The 17035-nt window shown below is 35.6% G+C and overlaps 1 protein-coding gene across 1 annotated transcript in view; it reads left to right on the top strand.

Moving 5' to 3' along the window:
- The window catches only part of DNAH5 (dynein axonemal heavy chain 5), a 123333-nt gene that overhangs the window by 30208 nt on the left and 76090 nt on the right, over positions 1 to 17035 (top strand). The window contains exons 18-30 of the mRNA XM_009570288.2: positions 2098 to 2257; positions 2701 to 2943; positions 3752 to 3942; positions 4032 to 4131; positions 5534 to 5670; positions 7187 to 7388; positions 8919 to 9154; positions 11274 to 11492; positions 12065 to 12127; positions 13091 to 13329; positions 14109 to 14349; positions 15231 to 15430; positions 16214 to 16367. Coding sequence (XP_009568583.2) covers positions 2098 to 2257; positions 2701 to 2943; positions 3752 to 3942; positions 4032 to 4131; positions 5534 to 5670; positions 7187 to 7388; positions 8919 to 9154; positions 11274 to 11492; positions 12065 to 12127; positions 13091 to 13329; positions 14109 to 14349; positions 15231 to 15430; positions 16214 to 16367 — 2385 coding nt within the window. The remainder of the gene's footprint in view (positions 1 to 2097; positions 2258 to 2700; positions 2944 to 3751; positions 3943 to 4031; positions 4132 to 5533; positions 5671 to 7186; positions 7389 to 8918; positions 9155 to 11273; positions 11493 to 12064; positions 12128 to 13090; positions 13330 to 14108; positions 14350 to 15230; positions 15431 to 16213; positions 16368 to 17035) is intronic.

The following is a 17035-nucleotide window of genomic DNA, read 5'->3' as shown; positions in this document are numbered from 1 at the left end:
AAATAAAATCAGTGCAGAATTAATGAAGCATTTGTGGGAAACTGAAGTAAGAATATCCCCAGTTGCTTGGCTGGAATCTTAAAAAAAAAAGGAACAGTAATGCCAAATGCAGATGTGTGAGCCAAGATGTTATTTTCTGAGTTTATTAATGTCAAGCCAACTACTCTATGATATTTCTTTTATGCTTTGATATTACTCAAATTATTTTCCTTTGTGAAACTATCTTTTTTTGTAATTGATACTTGTTAGTGCCTTTAAAAAAGGGAATTGTCCCTCTGATGCTTGTGAATAGCTACTTAACAAGTGCATTTTGTTGCTAGGGAGAGTAAGTACTGCGGAAATTCAGGGTTGAGCCCTGAATATACTACTTAATCTCAAACTCTCAGGGTTGGTAATGGGGTGTGCAAAATAGAAGTACCTGGGTGAAGGTCATCTGGGAGTAGCCCCTTCCTTCAAGGCATCAAAATACTTTTGTATTGAAAAGAATTAACTGTAAGCCTATAAACTGTTAGTCGCTTAGAGAGCTAATTAAGCTAGTAATAAAATTGAATGACAGCAAGATTTTTATGAAGCAATAGTGAGATACTCTGGCATTTTGGGATATAATGTCTAACTTGTGTTTTCTCCTGAAATAAACTGCTTTGGAAAAGGTTGTAGAAGATCATGTAGATAATCCCCATCCCTGGCTGCTTGTAGCAATAAAACCTAAAAAATGAAGCGTACTTAACTTTTTGGCTTTTCCTCTTTTGTCCCTTGTAACAGCTCACGTTATTAAAAATAAAGAAAACCTTAAAATAATATTTTATTCAATTAATTGTATTTCATAAGCCTCAAAATCCAGTTTTTTGTTGGTTTTTTTTTTGGGTTAGTGCTAAAATGTATATTCACTAAAGTGAACATACGTGAAAGTGAGCACAAAAAAACTTCTCAGCACCGTGTGAGAATTGATATTGCTTAGTCTTGATCTTCTGCAAGAAAGCTTGAACTGCTGTATAGCAATTACAACACTACAACAGCCAAACAGTTTGAGTTAACAGAGTAAGTGTTGTACTAAGCCCAGTTATGGGTACGATGAAAATAGGAACAGTGATTTTAAGCTTGCTGTAACTTTTGATTAGAAGAGACTAGAAATAAGTTGTACGACTTAACAGGTGTCTTTAAGTTTCAAAAGAAATTGCTGCAACAGAAGTAGTTATGCAGAGAAGAAAAGCCTAAACTACTTTGTTTAGGGGCTGCGGTGATATTGCAAATCAGATCCGGCTTCTCTCGCAACTAGACTGAATCATTAGGAAGATCAAAGATTGTGTCTTAAAATTTGGAAATGATTGAATCTTGCTAATGGCTGAACTTTTCCAGTTATTGATTTTTAATTAAACCGACGTAGCCAGGTTTGATTAAGCTTAAAGAAATAGGAGATGACAAAGAAGAAAAAAGAAATAGAAGGCAATTATAGTTAAAAATTATTGTTGGCTAAATCATACTTGCACAATTTTACCATAAATATTAAAGAAAAAACCCTGCATAATACTTATGAATATTTCTGAGTTCTATCAAATCTCATTCTTTCAGTCCTTCTCCCTCCCAGTTAATAATTTTCTTGTTTATTCTAATCATAAATACAGCTTTTAATAGATACAAATTTTTATCTCCTATCTAACTATAAATGGGAAATATGTGTGGCTAATACTCCTTATGGCACAGCCAAGTAATGTAGAATGACAATGATTAAAAGAAAGTTTAAATTTTCAATGTCTACATTGGGAAGTTAAGAAAATTAAGGAACGCTTGCTTTTGGGAGCCCTTTAATGGTACTGGGCTTTATATATGTTGATACATGATGTTAACTATGAATGAGTCATGAGATTTAGGAAAAAACGAGAGCAATTCTGCAAGACATTTATGATATCTTGTTTGGCACAACAAAGAATCAGCACTAAATAATTTCAAATAAATGAATTAAGAAATCTGTTGTGTGTTGATCTTGTTTATCACATATATGGGGCTTTGACATTTGTGTTAATGAAGGTTGCTATGTCCATGAAGTAGACATGAGAACCAAGAAGATAAGAACATATGTTTGTTTTGGTTTGGTAACAGGAGCTCTGTATAAAAGGTTCTCAGACCTTACATTTAAAAAGCTCACTGGTGGAAGATGCTGCTAATGAGCTGATTAACATGTTACTTGACACTGAGGTGCAGGCCAGAAAAGATGAGAAGTCAGTTACACCCATTGGTGCATTCAGAGTTACAAGCGCAGGTAAGAAGATTGCATTGTAGTGCTGTGCTTATGTTTCTGTTGCATGCTGATAGTGTGCGTTGGGGGATATTGTAGCTTAGCTGACTGAAGTATCAATTGGTATCTGATGTCTGAAGATTTTTGTTTGAATTTGCATGGATGACCTCATCTAACAATCATCTATCATTTGCAAAACAGGTCAATGTTATCAGTCTAACTTGCATGTTGAAATGTTAAGGCCATAGTAGCAGCTACTAATAATATCTGATTTTTGGTGATAATCATGCCAGTTTGTCCTAAGTGGAGAAGGAGGATAGGAGTAAAAGGACTGTTACATTGAGGTACAGATTACAAACGGGTATAATCTGCACTTCTATAAGTTTTAGCTGTGTTTCAGACACCTGTATAGCTCTTGTTTTATTGTGTTTTAACCAACTAGATTTATGATGTTTATGATGTTTTAGCAACAGATGAGGAAAGAAGATCAAAAAGCTTGACTTCCTCCCACGGTTCCAGTGAGGTATGGGCTGGGCTGTCTTCTTCAGCGAAGAGAAAGAGAACTGATTTAGAAGTATTAGAGGAAGAAGCCAATGAACTGCTTTCCTACTTCAATCATTGTAATATTGATGCCCTATTGAAAGCAACTCGAAATGCTCTGGAGACCATACGCAAACGCATCCATGCATCTTCCATGATCAACTTTTTAGGTGGCTGTATTACATTACTTTGCTTTCTTTCCCTATAAAAAGAAATATGTAAATGTAGTATCCCCAAACTGAATAAAAAAGAGCCACATGTAAAAGAGGGGAAACCAAAAGGACTTTGAATAAACTGTCTTGCTAAATCACAAACGGTAACATGTTATATTTCCAAAAGAACTTATTTTTTTATGACAGTAGGATTGTATCATTGCAATGCTGTTTCTCTTAGGGTTGACTGTACTGTTCTGAAGCTGGCTATGATATCTGGACCTGAACTTGATAAGTGGTTACCTGTTTGACCGTGGCTTTTACATAAAATGCTATGGAAAAAAACAATACTTACTAATTGCCTTCAGATCTTTCTATATATTATGATGGAACACTCTTTTTAAGTGTTTTCTTGTTTCATCCTATTAAGAAACAGAAATAAAGGTGTTTGTTTGGCCTCTGCAGCATAGAAGGCATACAATATTATGTGCTTCTAAGGCGTTTCTTTGCCCAGTTTTGTGTGTTGACTGGGATACAAGCCAGATAACAACATTTTCTGCTAAAAAGAGTTAAGTGGCACAGAGCAAGTTGAAGAGGAGCTTCATGAGGAGAAACAACATGACACCTTATTTTCCTCTGTGCTACCATAGACTTTACCAAGACATCTTTTAAATTACTCAGGAATCTTTATTTTTCCTTAAGATCTTACGCTCAATACTCAGAACTAAGGTGTATATATATTGCATTATATCATTACAATGCCTAGTTTGACATCCTGAAAAAAATGTGAAAACAATCTTTTCTTTTTTGTGTGTCTTTCATTTAGGAAGTCACAATGCCTCTAAGCAGGAAAAAAGTGCTTATCCTATAATCAGGACCAGTATTAACCTGTCTATCCCTAATATCATCATGGCACCCTCTTTGGATGAGGTACAGCAGACACTTAATAAAGCTGTAGATACTATTGTGAAAGTAATGAAAGGAGTTGGACAGTGGAGCGAGGAGAGAATATCCAAGGTTTGCATTTTTAACAGCCTTATTTAAAAGTAATGTTTCAAAACTATTACAAATAGAATTTTTTAATAGAAATTTTACTTCTTCTGCAGAAGAAAATGTTGGAGGGAAAAGTGTCTGTGTTGAGGTGTGAGAGCAGAAGCAGCGATTCTGATGATGGAATGAGAGAGACTGGAAAGAAAAGCATCCATGGTAATTATAGACTCTGGCATCACTCCATTTGAGTGTTAAATGAGGTTTATACACAACACGTTAAAGGATATTAAATACAAAGTGCATAAAGAAACAGTAGAACAAAGACTTCATGATTTTAAACTACCTCAACGAAGAAACAGGATATAATAAAAATGCCAAGGCTTCTCTTTGTGATTGGAAGCCAGGCTTGCCTGAAGATGCTTGTCCTTATGAAGAACGAAGTATGGGGAATTTTTTGTAGTTCTCAGATAGTTGTACTCTGCAGCATGTGAAAAGCTGTTAGGGTGCCAGCTTGGGCAGCATAGCACAAATTGTGACAGTTTGGAAAACAATTGTAGCTGCTTTTGCTACACAAATATCTTTCATGACTTGCTAGGGTGGTTTCTAACTTGGCAGGTTCAAGTAGTGTCTTAACCCTTGAGCTGAAATTCCTCTAAGAATTGAGTTTAAGTCTTCCATTGAGTTTAAATTAAACAAACCCTGGTATTGAATAGAAATGTCTACATAAATTTCAGTTTCAGTGGGGAGAGGATTGTGTAGAGGATTGAATAGTCTAAATTCCTAAATGGATTTTAACTTAATCTGTTTTGTGATCAATATGGAATTAAGTTATTTAAGGTATTAATTCAAGGAAATTTAAGGTGGTATTTTTAGTTGCTGGGGTTTTCTTGTTTGAAGTGGTTTAGAATCAAGCAAAATAAATTGTTCTACTTTGTACTTCATGTACTTGAAAAATACATTGAGTCTTTTGAGGTTAGGTCCCTCTAATGCACCTAAAAAGTAGGAACATAATACTTCAACTGGTTAAGAAAAACTGTTCTTTCAAAAATCAGAATTTCTTTTGTCTAAGATGAAAATAAGAAATGATAAGAAATGATGGTAAGTTCAATCTTGTAGCTATTTAATAATTAACCTTCCTTTTATCTTTCTTTCCTTTCAAGGACTGGCTATGACCTGTCTTTTCAGTTTTAATGTTAATTTGTACTCCAAATTGTCAGTTATGGTCTACCCCACATTATTTCAGAAAAGAAAAATATTTATGGATTTGGTCAATGTTGACTTTATCAGTAAAACACTTTGATGAAGTGTATAGGACAAGCCTTGGAGAGGGATGAGAGAAAAGGAAAGATTATATTTGAAAGATTGGAGTAGAACTTGTTCCAACTTCGATAGAGCACCTAAGTGAAACAAGTTTCCTGAAATTGAGAGGTTTATGAATTTGTGCCAGTTACATTGGCCACCTAGGCTTCCAGTTGCTTTATTGATTAATAAGAAAACTTGACTTTAAAATGCATGCTTATGGAAAACCAGGTAATTCGTTTTTGTTTATAGGAATTCGCTTAGCCTAAACAATATTTCTGTCCTAAAACTGCTTTTGTATTTGAATCTGCCTTTACAGATAGTGTGTCAGATGCAACATCGCTCAGTTTGTCTGATCTGGGGCAAAGCCAGAACTACTTCAAGAGTGTTTCAGAGAACAAAGAAATTATTAAATTAGTATCTTTACTCAACACAGCTATTAATTCTACAAAAAAGGTAAGACAATCAAGATGATAATTTCATACCACTATCCAAGGATGTTAATGTATTAAATATCCTTGCACAATAATAGAAAAAATTTAAAACAGTGATTAAAAATACGAATGAAAAAATGTAGCATGGTGGATGGAAAACATGGCTGCAATTTGGCAAATGTGGTTTGAAAGTGTAACATGGGTTAAGGTGCACTCTGCTCGAAATTTATAAGGCTTTGAATATTAAATAAAGTAAAACTTTGGTCTGCTTAGAGACGTGTCCGATTGCTAAAACAACATAAAAACAGGTATATGTATATATTGTATGTATATATTATGTGTATATATATATATGTATGTATATATATGTTGTTGTATGTATATATTATGGAACTGGTAGTAATTGCACAAGGGTGTTAAAAGCACTTTTATTCACATAGAAATTCTTATGAAGCCACATAACTTCTGGCCCGTTATGAAGAGCTTATGAAGATTTTTGGAAGAAGACTGGTGGTTTGGCATTTGTAAAGTGCTGTATAGGATTTGCTACTGGAGGTTAGGAGATAGCTTAAGGGATATGCATAATTCCATTGCCCTTTTCTTATTGTGTGCAATCTCTAGTAGATATTGACCTGATATTTCTTTGGAGAACTGATATTTCCTCCTGGGTCAAGTCCAGTCTTACAATGGAGCCTTGCCAGGTGGAAATTTTTGCCTTGTAACTTCAGTGGTATTAAGGCAAACTAGCACAATGACATACAGGCTTGTTCTGAAGACTAAGGTGCAATTGGTAACAGTAGGTAGTTGTCTTGGTATTTTGACACTCCCTATTTTGTAATTGGAATTTTTTTATCATTTGTTCAGGTTTAAAGATCTACAAACACTATATTTATAATAAATCATTTTGTGGATTTTCTCGTAGCAGTTAACTCTCATTTACTTGTTTCATTAGTTGAAGTGATGATGTTTTATCTTCGACAATTTCCTGAACTCCTGAGAACCAGAAAAATAATTCTGTTGCACTCTTCTTAAATGATGTTTAAATAAAAGATGCCTGAATTGAGTGTAGAACTTAATGTTAACGCCAACAATATCATACGTGTAAAAAAAATTGTCTCATAACTTCATTATTTGAGAACACATTGAGTTACTGCTCTTTTTGTTATATTGGGCCTGGGAGCTCAGATTTCAGTTGCCAGTCCATTAAGTGGTAGGGACAGACAAGTGTACTGTATCCTAGACTTAAAGGAGTGTTTTACTTCCCATTGATTCCTAGGATTTTGTTGACTGAAGAGTCACTTCATTGGAAAATACTGTAACTGGTTTGACAAATTGGATGTGACTAGCACACAGTTCCTGGCAAGGCTTGTGTTGCTAATGGAACTTGCTTTAGCATAAATTTACCAGCAGCAGTCTGTTTAGTGAGCGATGCAACCGCCTCCACAATGGAGTTCTGAATGTATTCCAATGACAATATGAAATTATATGTATAATATACGTATAACACTAAGAATCTTTGAACTTCTAATGTGTTTCAGGAAGTTCTTACAGCTTTGGAGAGTTTTAGTTGCTACCACCATATATGGCAGATGGACAAGGAGGAAGCCATCGATAAATTACTGATGGGAAACCCATTACTCTCTGAATTTGAATCTGAAATTCTGCATTTCCAAGAATTGGACCTTAAAATCAATTCCGAGCCTGAATATATCTGTGTGGGAGCTATTGCACTGTACACTGGTAGAGTTCATCTTTTCACTTCTCTGCAGAGACATATACTTCCTGACTCCTCTGGGAATGAGGGATGATACTTAGTTTTGTATGGGTCAACTAGGTTAAAGATGTAAAGGAGAAAAAAAAAAAAAGAATGGCTATTTGCTGTTCTGGCTGTAAATATGTACAACCAAAGCATTAACGCATTAACACATGAACATATGTGAGGTTCAGCTGGAGTTTCTTCACCCACCTGGATGCTTCTGCTCACTTACAGGGTAGATGTTTGCCTATCCTTCTGTCACTGACCCCCACTGGTACATATTTTATGAGAACAGGATGATACATTTATGTTGCTTTTCTCCTTACATGGCTGCATGGAATGAGGCTACTGAAAAGCTTTCTACTTAAGACAATTAGTTAAGTGAAACATCCATATTATTGCTGGTTCTCTTTCTGCCATGGAAGCTACGCCTCAAATCTTTACTTTTTTATTTGTAGTTCATTTTCCATATCACCTAATTAAATTTTGCATAAGCATTTTACTCCGGTATAGCAGGAGAGACAGTTGGGAACTATGATGGACTGTAAGAAATGCATGCAGCTGATTTTGCAGTGGATGTCAAATCTGAGGAAGCAGAATGTTTTCTTCTTTAGGAAAGACTATCAACCACATGCCACTGATTGTATCATAAGGCAAAGAGCTAAAGAAACAAGGTGGCTGTTGAAACTCAGTGGAGGTTAGGTAGTTCTGATATTTGATAAATCAAGAAGACCATCAGGTGTGAGCGTTAAGTATGGGAGGAGATACTGTGTAAAAAGGAAGACACACAAGTGAAATCTGCAGGGGAAATGAATGGGTAACAGGATTGAAGTCATATCCTGCTAAAATTTTATGTAATGCTTGTGTTGCTATTGTTTTGTGACTCTACTCTCGAGAACTGTGAGGAAGAAATTTGAATTTAATAGCAGAGCTTTAGAGAAATGGAATGGATTGTTGCAGAATTGGTCAGCAACTCAACAAAATTTCATTTTTCGCTCTAAATGCTTGTCACTTGATTCTACCAATGCTACAGATAAAATGTATTAAAATTAAGTGGTTGATGGACCATTTGGTTTCATTAAATGTGAGATAAAACTTTATTTCTTCAACTTACATAATAAATCTCTTGGTCCTCTCCCCTCTATCATTATTTTCAAGTTTAATTTTTGTAAAGATTTTAGGCTTAGATGAGATGTTAGCTAATTTGTTAGTGATGTTTAGGGCAGGAATGTGTATAATGATATAAGAAGAAGATGACAGGTGTGGAGTCCAGACTCATCTTTCCTGTAGGAAAAATTATATATTCCAAGAAGATTAGGGGGAAAGCAATCCTGAATATCTAGCAATCCTATAAACCACTCTAAGGTGTCGATGTGCTTTCATCTTCTCTGTACATGGACGGTCAGATTGAAAAACCAACTATAGCTGCGAGTGAAGAGAACACATTAAAATAGATTTAAAGTACATCTTAAAAAAATATCTATAACGCATAAATATCTATTCAATGTTTTTAGCTGATCTGAAGCTAGCACTGAGAGCAGAAACAAAAGCCTGGATAGCTTTGCTGGGGTTTCATTGTAATAAGAAGTACCGAACAGAGATGGAAGCTATTTTCACTTTTATAGAAGAAACTGGCAAGAAGTTAAATCGCCCCATCAAGGACTTGGATGATATAAGAATAGCCATGTCAGCTTTAAGAGAGATCAGAGAACTACAGATCTCCATAGACTCTCAAATTGGGCCCATTGAGGTATGCAGGAGTGTTGCATGTATGGGTTTTATCTGGGTTAAAGCTTAGCAGCAGACTTTGAAAAAGTATGATTTAACATGTGTGAAATGTTGGGTGACAGATCTGTGGTGTTACTGTTAATCTTTTTTGTGTGGAACTCTGATTTGGACAAATGTAAACTTATTGAGACATGAGGTGCTTTAGAGCAGAAACTGAGTTTTTTTAGGTAAGAGGAAGATGTGAATTCAAATATTCAATGTAAGAAAGCCTTTGGTACTTTGTGGAAGAAGTCTGTTTGTGAAATGCATTGATTTTCAGCTTTTTTTTTTTTTTTTTTTAATTTAGCTTTGCCTACAAAAGAAGGGAAAGCTAACGTTAGGCAGATTATATGAGAATGTGTGAGAGTGACTGCTTTATCAGCTATATAATGTGTTGAACTAAACATAAACAACTCATTTCCTTAAAGAAGTTCACTTATCACAATGCAGTTATTGAACATCTGACAGTGTGGGAGCTTCTGGTCAAATAGCAGAATTAAAAACAGATGGTAACTGTTTCTCTGCATTCCTGAGCAGAGTATGAATTTAAGAATTCTATAGTTTGGCAAAACACAGCATTGACTAGATATCAGTAGAATTTTTTTTTCTTGAGGCATGTTCATAATTCCTGATTGCCCATAATTTTATTGTTTTAAATTAAAGTAACTTAACACAGAATTCTTACCTACCAAATATTGACAACTCTGATGTTCTGTTTTAGAGATGGAAAAACTGTGTTTGCTATCAGAGAAATGTCTTGCATCTGTGTTCTGTGATTCTGTTTTCTCTGAGCTGAGGTAAATTAAGGAATGCTGTTTATATTTCTATGTGCAAATAGTGGAAATGAGCTTGGAGCTCTTCCATATTTTGCAGAATATAGCTAAGAAGGAATGGATCTCTGAACCTTAGAAGCTATGGGGGTCTCGCTAGTTGTATTATGGAGCAAAAATAAGACGGGTAGCTTTTGGCGAAAATCAAAGCATATCTGTGGCTGGAACCTTCTATGGAATTGTCATAGGTAATGTGTTTGTCATAGGTAATGTGATCTCTTAGGAGATGACATTTTGGAATTTCCTGCCAAGAGCTATCCTGATTTGCCATGTGATGTGGAGACAAGGCAAAAAACACTTTAACCAAGGATTTCTAACCTTCCAATTCTGCAAGCAGGAGCCTCAAGCCTCTAGACACAAGGAGTCAGGCTTCAGATTTTTGAAACAAAGGCTGAAGTATTTTCCACAAAGTGAAGTGGCAAATGGATAGTTATATTTCCCTTTTTGCAATTTGTCTGCAATTTGATTTAAACTAGAAGATGTAAGTGAAAATAATTCCATGTTATAAAAAAACTTCCCTCTGAAACTGTTATGCCACAGATTCACTGCCACCCTGTGCTAATTTACAGTAAGTGATTTTCAGTTGTGATTTTGTGAAACTTGACTGGAGTTTTCAGTAATGTGGAGTGTTTCTACATTGGTGGCTCAGGTGGAGATCCGTGTTCTGAGAAAACAAGGGACCATTAATTAGATTTTAAAGTAGATTCTTCATGCTGAATGATGAATAGTTAGAGCATTTGAAATAGTTGCAGCCTATTAGTTCTGGTAACTTCTGACGTGGTCTCCTAATTTGAAAACATAAAGTAGGGCTTAAAGGTGTTTATGGAATAGAAGTTTGTTTGCTCTGCATACTAGAAGGCCTCTGCTTGGATGCTTTCTCATGGCTCCCCTCCTGTAATATTCTGATTGGGTCATGGCAGATAACTGAAGACATGGATCAGAAGGATATCCTCATTAAAATGAGGTACTTTAACTAGATTTATTTATTTTTTTTTAAGAGTGGCAGATTGCACTAGGGCAATTAAGCTATCAGAAAGCAGAATGATGTGTGAAAGGTAAGGAGTTAAGGAAAGCTATCTAGTTTTCATTTTGATGTTTCTTCCAGTATCGGTATTGTTTTGCCAAACTGTGATAATTGCTGAGCAAAAAGAAAAGATTTTATTTTTCTAACAAATAATTTTCTGTTCTTAAAAATTTGAAAGGTAAGTATACATATATGTATAAAATTCACTTCAGTTACCATTTGTGTATCTTGATCAAACCATTTGACAGGAATCCTATGCTATGCTAAACAAATATGATCTACTTGTGGCCAAGGAAGAGACAGAGAAGGTGGACACTTTGCACTACGCTTGGGAAAAACTGCTAGTCCGTGCAAATGAAATGCAGAATGAGCTCATTGCTTTGCAGCCACACTTCAGAGGAGAGCTTATTAGCACTGTAAAGACTTTTGCTGAAGAATGTGCACAGTTCTATTCAGATTATGATCAGGCAAGTGTTCATGGTGTATTGTTTTAGTTGAGTTTTTGAGGAACAGTGAGAGCATGGAAAGGTTGTGGAGTTGACTGATTTAATGGGATGCATCTCCACTGTCTGAAGAATAAGTTTATTCTTGTTCAAGTGGTATTTTGAGTTTCAGCACAGGGCAGGATTTGGTTATTTTTTTGTTTGTGACAAAATTATGTATTGCTTGTCATCAGCTTTTAAAGATTGACTTGGACATTTAGAGTCTATGATAAACAGCTACTGTCTTGTATAATCTTCTAAGTAATGTTGATTTTTACTTGGAAAAGGAGCTACCATTGCTTAGCTTTTACACTATTATGGTAACTTCTGTATTAAAAAGACAATTAATTGCCTACTTTGTGTGCTTTTTTTTGTTTGTTTGTTTGGCCTTGTTCTGTTAGGTAACTGATATTTTTTGTTCAGCTATCTAATGTAGGGATGGAATCCTGAAGCCACAAAAGTATTAGAGTTTAGCATTTAGAAAATGCTGATTAGGAATAAGTTGTGGCTATTTTCACTCCCTCAGTTCACTGTTAAATTTTTTTTTTTACTTTTAGAATGGGCCAATGGTTGCTGGTTTAGAGCCTCAGGAAGCCAATGACAGACTTACTATATTTCAGGTACTATTAATTCTAAGACATTGCTTGATTCTTATTGCAAGTAAACTAACACCTGAAGGCCCTAAGAATGAATCAGAGTAGCTGAACAAATTTTCATTGATACTTGGAGTTACTGATTGGACAAAGTCTGTTTTAACTTAATGAAAGCTAAGTTGGTATTTTTTTCCATGCATTTGCAGGGAATGCTGGTTAAAATTTGATTTATTTTAGGAGCTAAGAGACAGGCTGCATAGAAAACGAGTAATAATTACTAGATTGAAGTATCCTGATGAGAGCTTGCTTTTAAGTTTAATGTGTTCAGCTATAGGCTGTTCTTGTGTTCATTATTGTGTCTTTTCCTCACTAATACAATTCTGCCTTGTCCTCCTCTACCCTTTTTTAAATTCTATTAAAGTTTCTATTTAAACTGTTTTTTTCTGTTGAAATGTTTCTTTGTACCATGAATAATTTCTGTTCTTGTAATGATGACTTCTAATGTTTTTTCTTTTCCCATAGTGCTATTTGTTTGACTTTCTGCTGTGTTCCTTTGATTGTAGTGCAATTGACAATTAAATTTTGTTTTTCTTTGCTGCTTAAGCAGTAGTAGTAATTCTTACTTCAACCCTACAATAAAGGAATTGCACAGCGTATTTGGAGAGGTGGAGTTTGCTGCATCCACCTTTCTTTTCTTTGTATGTCATGCTCTGCCTTATTCAAATGCAAGCTTAGTATTTCTGCAACTGCACCACATGAAGTAAATGGCCTCCCTGTCAGCTTCTAAAGGTGTATCACCAGGCTCACTCGAAGTTACTTTTCTCATGAAAACTGTTTACATGACTGTTGACAATATAAGTTGTTAGTATCTCCTGTATATCTTTTATAGTATTTACTAGATTTTAATCACCCATGCAGCAATAAGCACAATGCCAGATCTTGAATATTTAGTTATTTAATTTTATTAAATTTCATCTTTTTCTTTCTTAGAATCGATTTGATACTCTTTTTCGAAAATATATCACTTATACTGCTGGGGAAGAACTTTTCGGTTTGTCTGTTACTCAGTACCCCCAGCTGCTTGAAATAAAGAAGCAACTGAACCTGTTACAGAAACTCTATAATCTATATAACAACGTCATTGACACAGTCAGTGGCTACAATGATATTCTTTGGTCAGAATTAGACACTGGAAAAATTAACAGTGACCTTCTGGAATTTCAGAACAGGTGAGAAACTGCTGCTGAAGTAAAGATGCCTAAAATACTTTTGTTACTTCTTAAATATGATTTTAAGTATTTGTTCATTGAAATACGAAATGTGAATTTTAATTGGAAAATATATCTATTACTGATTTCATTAACTGAAGGAGCCAGTTTAGATTCTAAATGTTGAGCATTATTGTTCCTTGGAGAGCTTCTTTGTTAATGTTTTTTGATGACATTGAAATGTATGTTAAAATTCCTCTTTATTTGTTCATAAATGGGAATTTCACTTCCTTGTTGTAGCATTATTCATGAGAGACAGATTCACCCTATATATGTAACTGAAATGCTGAATAATTTTCCTACAAAATGGGATATATTACATACATAGAAGCTGAACATTTCATCAAACCGAGAATCAAATGATGTAAAACTTGCATGTTCTGAGGAACAAGGTTTTTCTTCTAGAGCACAGAGCAATGCGTATCATGAGCCTCCCCAAAAGATGAAATCCAGATGTAAAGTAGTTCAATTGTTTTTGAAAATCACTTGGAGAAAATGTATTAGAAGTATGCAGCTATGCTCCTTAAGGGGAGCCTGTGGGTGCCTGCCCACCTATCAGTCAATGAAATTGACTGGAAGCAGATTATCTCACATGCAGAGTCACATATAGACTCTTCAAAGTCAGGTAACCTGAATATGGAAGGTATGTGATCTGCTGTTAAAATCATATACTATGGTTAAATGTGTAACAGAAAGAATAATCCAAGCTGTTTGAAAAAACTTACATTATTTCTACATAGATGCCGTAAGCTTCCTCGTGGGGTAAAGGAATGGCAAGCCTTTTTTGACCTAAAGAAGATCATTGAGGACTTCAGTGAATGTTGCCCATTGCTTGAGCGTATGTCAAGTAAAGCAATGATGCCTCGGCACTGGAAGCAGATTACAGATCTCACTAATCACAACTTTGATGTGGAAAATGAAACATTCAAATTGAGGAATATAATGGAAGCTCCACTGTTAAGATATAAAGAGGAAATAGAGGTACTATGAAGGAAGGCACATGGATGCATGAAAGAAAAAATCTGCTTGAATAGTGTATAAGTAATATTAGTAAGAAGGAAAACAGAATATTTCTGAAGAAAGAACAGAGAAATGGACCATCGTAGAATTACTAGGTTGGAAAGGACCTACTGGATCATTGAGTCCAACCATTCCTAACGATCCCTAAACCACGCCCCTCAGCACCTCATCCACCCGTCCCTTAAACACCTCCAGGGAAGGTGACTCAACCACCTCCCTGGGCAGCCTGTTCCAGTGCCCAATGACCCTTTCCATGAAAAATTTTTTCCTGATGTCCAGCCTGAACCTCCCCTGGTGGAGCTTGAGGCCATTCCCTCTTGTCCTGTCCCCTGTCACTTGGGAGAATAGGCCAGCTCCCTCCTCTCCACAACCTCCTTTCAGGTAGTTGTAGAGAGCAATAAGATCTCCCCTCGGCCTCCTCTTCTTTAGGCTAAACAACCCCAGCTCTCTCAGCCACTCCTCATAAGACTTGTTCTCCAGCCTCCTCACTTCAGCTTTCTCTATAAAATAATAGCACCTATATACTGTGGTGTCAACTCCTCTTTTTAATTCATACAGCTTGTACTAGAAGTTAATTTGTGAGGGTGTCTTGCTTTGAAACACTTGAAGATATGAAAAGTAATCACTGTATTATTCTTTTATTTCCCCCAAAGCTGATCATATCATCATGTGGCATACATATAATATAATGTTAGCTAATGTGTTTGTATGTCTGCAGATCTTTCCACTTACTAAGTAGTAGCTCATCAGCCTTACTGAGGCTGAAGAAAATATGAGTTATATATGTATACCAGAGACTTGAATCATTCATAGCTTGTTTTGACATCCTGTTTATTTGAAAGGATATTTGCATAAGTGCTGCGAAGGAGAGAGACATTGAGCAGAAGTTAAAACAAGTGGTAGCTGAATGGGACAACAAAACATTTACCTTTGCAAACTTTAAAACCCGTGGAGAACTTCTTCTGAGAGGTGACAGCACATCAGAAACAATAGCTACCATGGAGGACAGCTTGATGGTTCTGGGTTCTCTCATGAATAACAGGTAACAAGAAAAGGGCAGGGAGGAGATAAAAATATCTTCAAGAAGCTTTGTTTTATTGAACAAATCTATCTTTCACAGAGGAGAGGAAAAACATCTAGATAAAAACTAAGAACTTATTTGGTCTTGAACTGTTCATTGGCTAGTTCGTATTGTCTGTGTCCCTACAATAAGATCTTTTGAAAGCATGTGGGTGCAGTTCAGACTTCCTGAAGTCAGCTGGGCAGTTTTCATTAATGCAAGAAAGTAGTGATGAGCATAAAGGGAACAAAGCCTGCTTGTGGCAGGCATACTGTAGGCATTACAGGCACTGCTACTCTGTCCCCTGTGATAGGTCACTGCCTCATGCTGTAGGTGCTGTTAGTCCTAACTAAAATGATCTTCAGTTGGTCTCGTTTCACATGCCAAAACCTGCAGATAAAATAAGGAACACAGAACCTGATCATCAGGCAGATGTTCAAAAGCAAGAATTCAGTTGATAAGGACCTCTAGGAGTCTTGCAGCTTTCAAGATATTGCACGATTCCTTTTGGAAACCATTTTACCTCAAAGTAAAATTAATATCTTACTCCTGTTCAGCTTCTGTTGGAGAGCTGTGCTATGCACCATGTGTACCAGCAAGTTGGAGCTGATTTGGTTTATAGCTGCTAACTGGTTCAATTGAGTCAAGTAAAGGTTTTCATACCTCCATTTGACAAAGATACAAGCAGCAAAACTATTCCTTATCCGTATAGGTAATGTCCTGTTTCCTGCTTGAAATAAAGCAATTATCTTCTTCTTATTTTAGATACAACACACCCTTCAAGACGCAGATTCAAAAATGGGTGCACTATCTTTCCAACACAACAGATATCATTGAGAACTGGATGACTGTGCAGAACTTGTGGATTTATTTAGAAGCTGTTTTTGTTGGCGGTGACATAGCAAAGCAGCTTCCAAAGGTTTTGAGACATGTCTTTTTTCAATTTTTTTTTTTTCATTTTAAGAATAGAACTTAGCTATGATGTCATAATTGATACAGTAGCATAAACTTTTTTTTTTTTTTTTGGTACTTAACAAAACTAGTCTTGCTAAGAAATTAGGTAAAAAATGCCAACAGAATTATTGTGTTAGAAAGAATAATACAATTTTTGTGAGCTAGTTGATATTTTTATTTCTAGGTTATAAAATTGTTAACCAAAGTATATTTAAATCTAGTAGTGTTGTAGCCTAGTTAGGCTATCTTAGTAGTACCTGCCACTAGCCTAGTAGTACCTAGGAATCATTGTCTTAAACATTCTTACATAGCTTTTCAATTTAAAAATAAACTTAAGATTTTAGGAAAAAAATCTTCAAATTTGAAGCATGTAGTTAAAGTATAATGAGTTTTCTGTCTTTTTCTCTAAGAATGATTGAAAGAGAAAGTAGATAGGCTTGACAGTCACGTATAAAATAGGCTGTATTGTGTAAGCAGAAGGATTTGTGTTTTTCTAAGCTGAAAAGTCTTTTGAAGTTTGACACAGGATTACTAGTTGAGAAGATTACTGGTGAGATTACTGGGTACCAATTCTGCAAGCAAGTGCCTTTTCCCTTGTCTCTCTTCCTTTCTACATCTCTTTCCTGCCACATT

The sequence above is a fragment of the Cuculus canorus genome, chromosome 2, assembly GCF_017976375.1.
Source record: "Cuculus canorus isolate bCucCan1 chromosome 2, bCucCan1.pri, whole genome shotgun sequence".
NCBI classification, from domain to species: Eukaryota; Metazoa; Chordata; class Aves; order Cuculiformes; family Cuculidae; genus Cuculus; species Cuculus canorus.
Note: the sequence above shows the minus strand (reverse complement) of the source record. Positions and strands in the feature narration are given on the sequence as shown.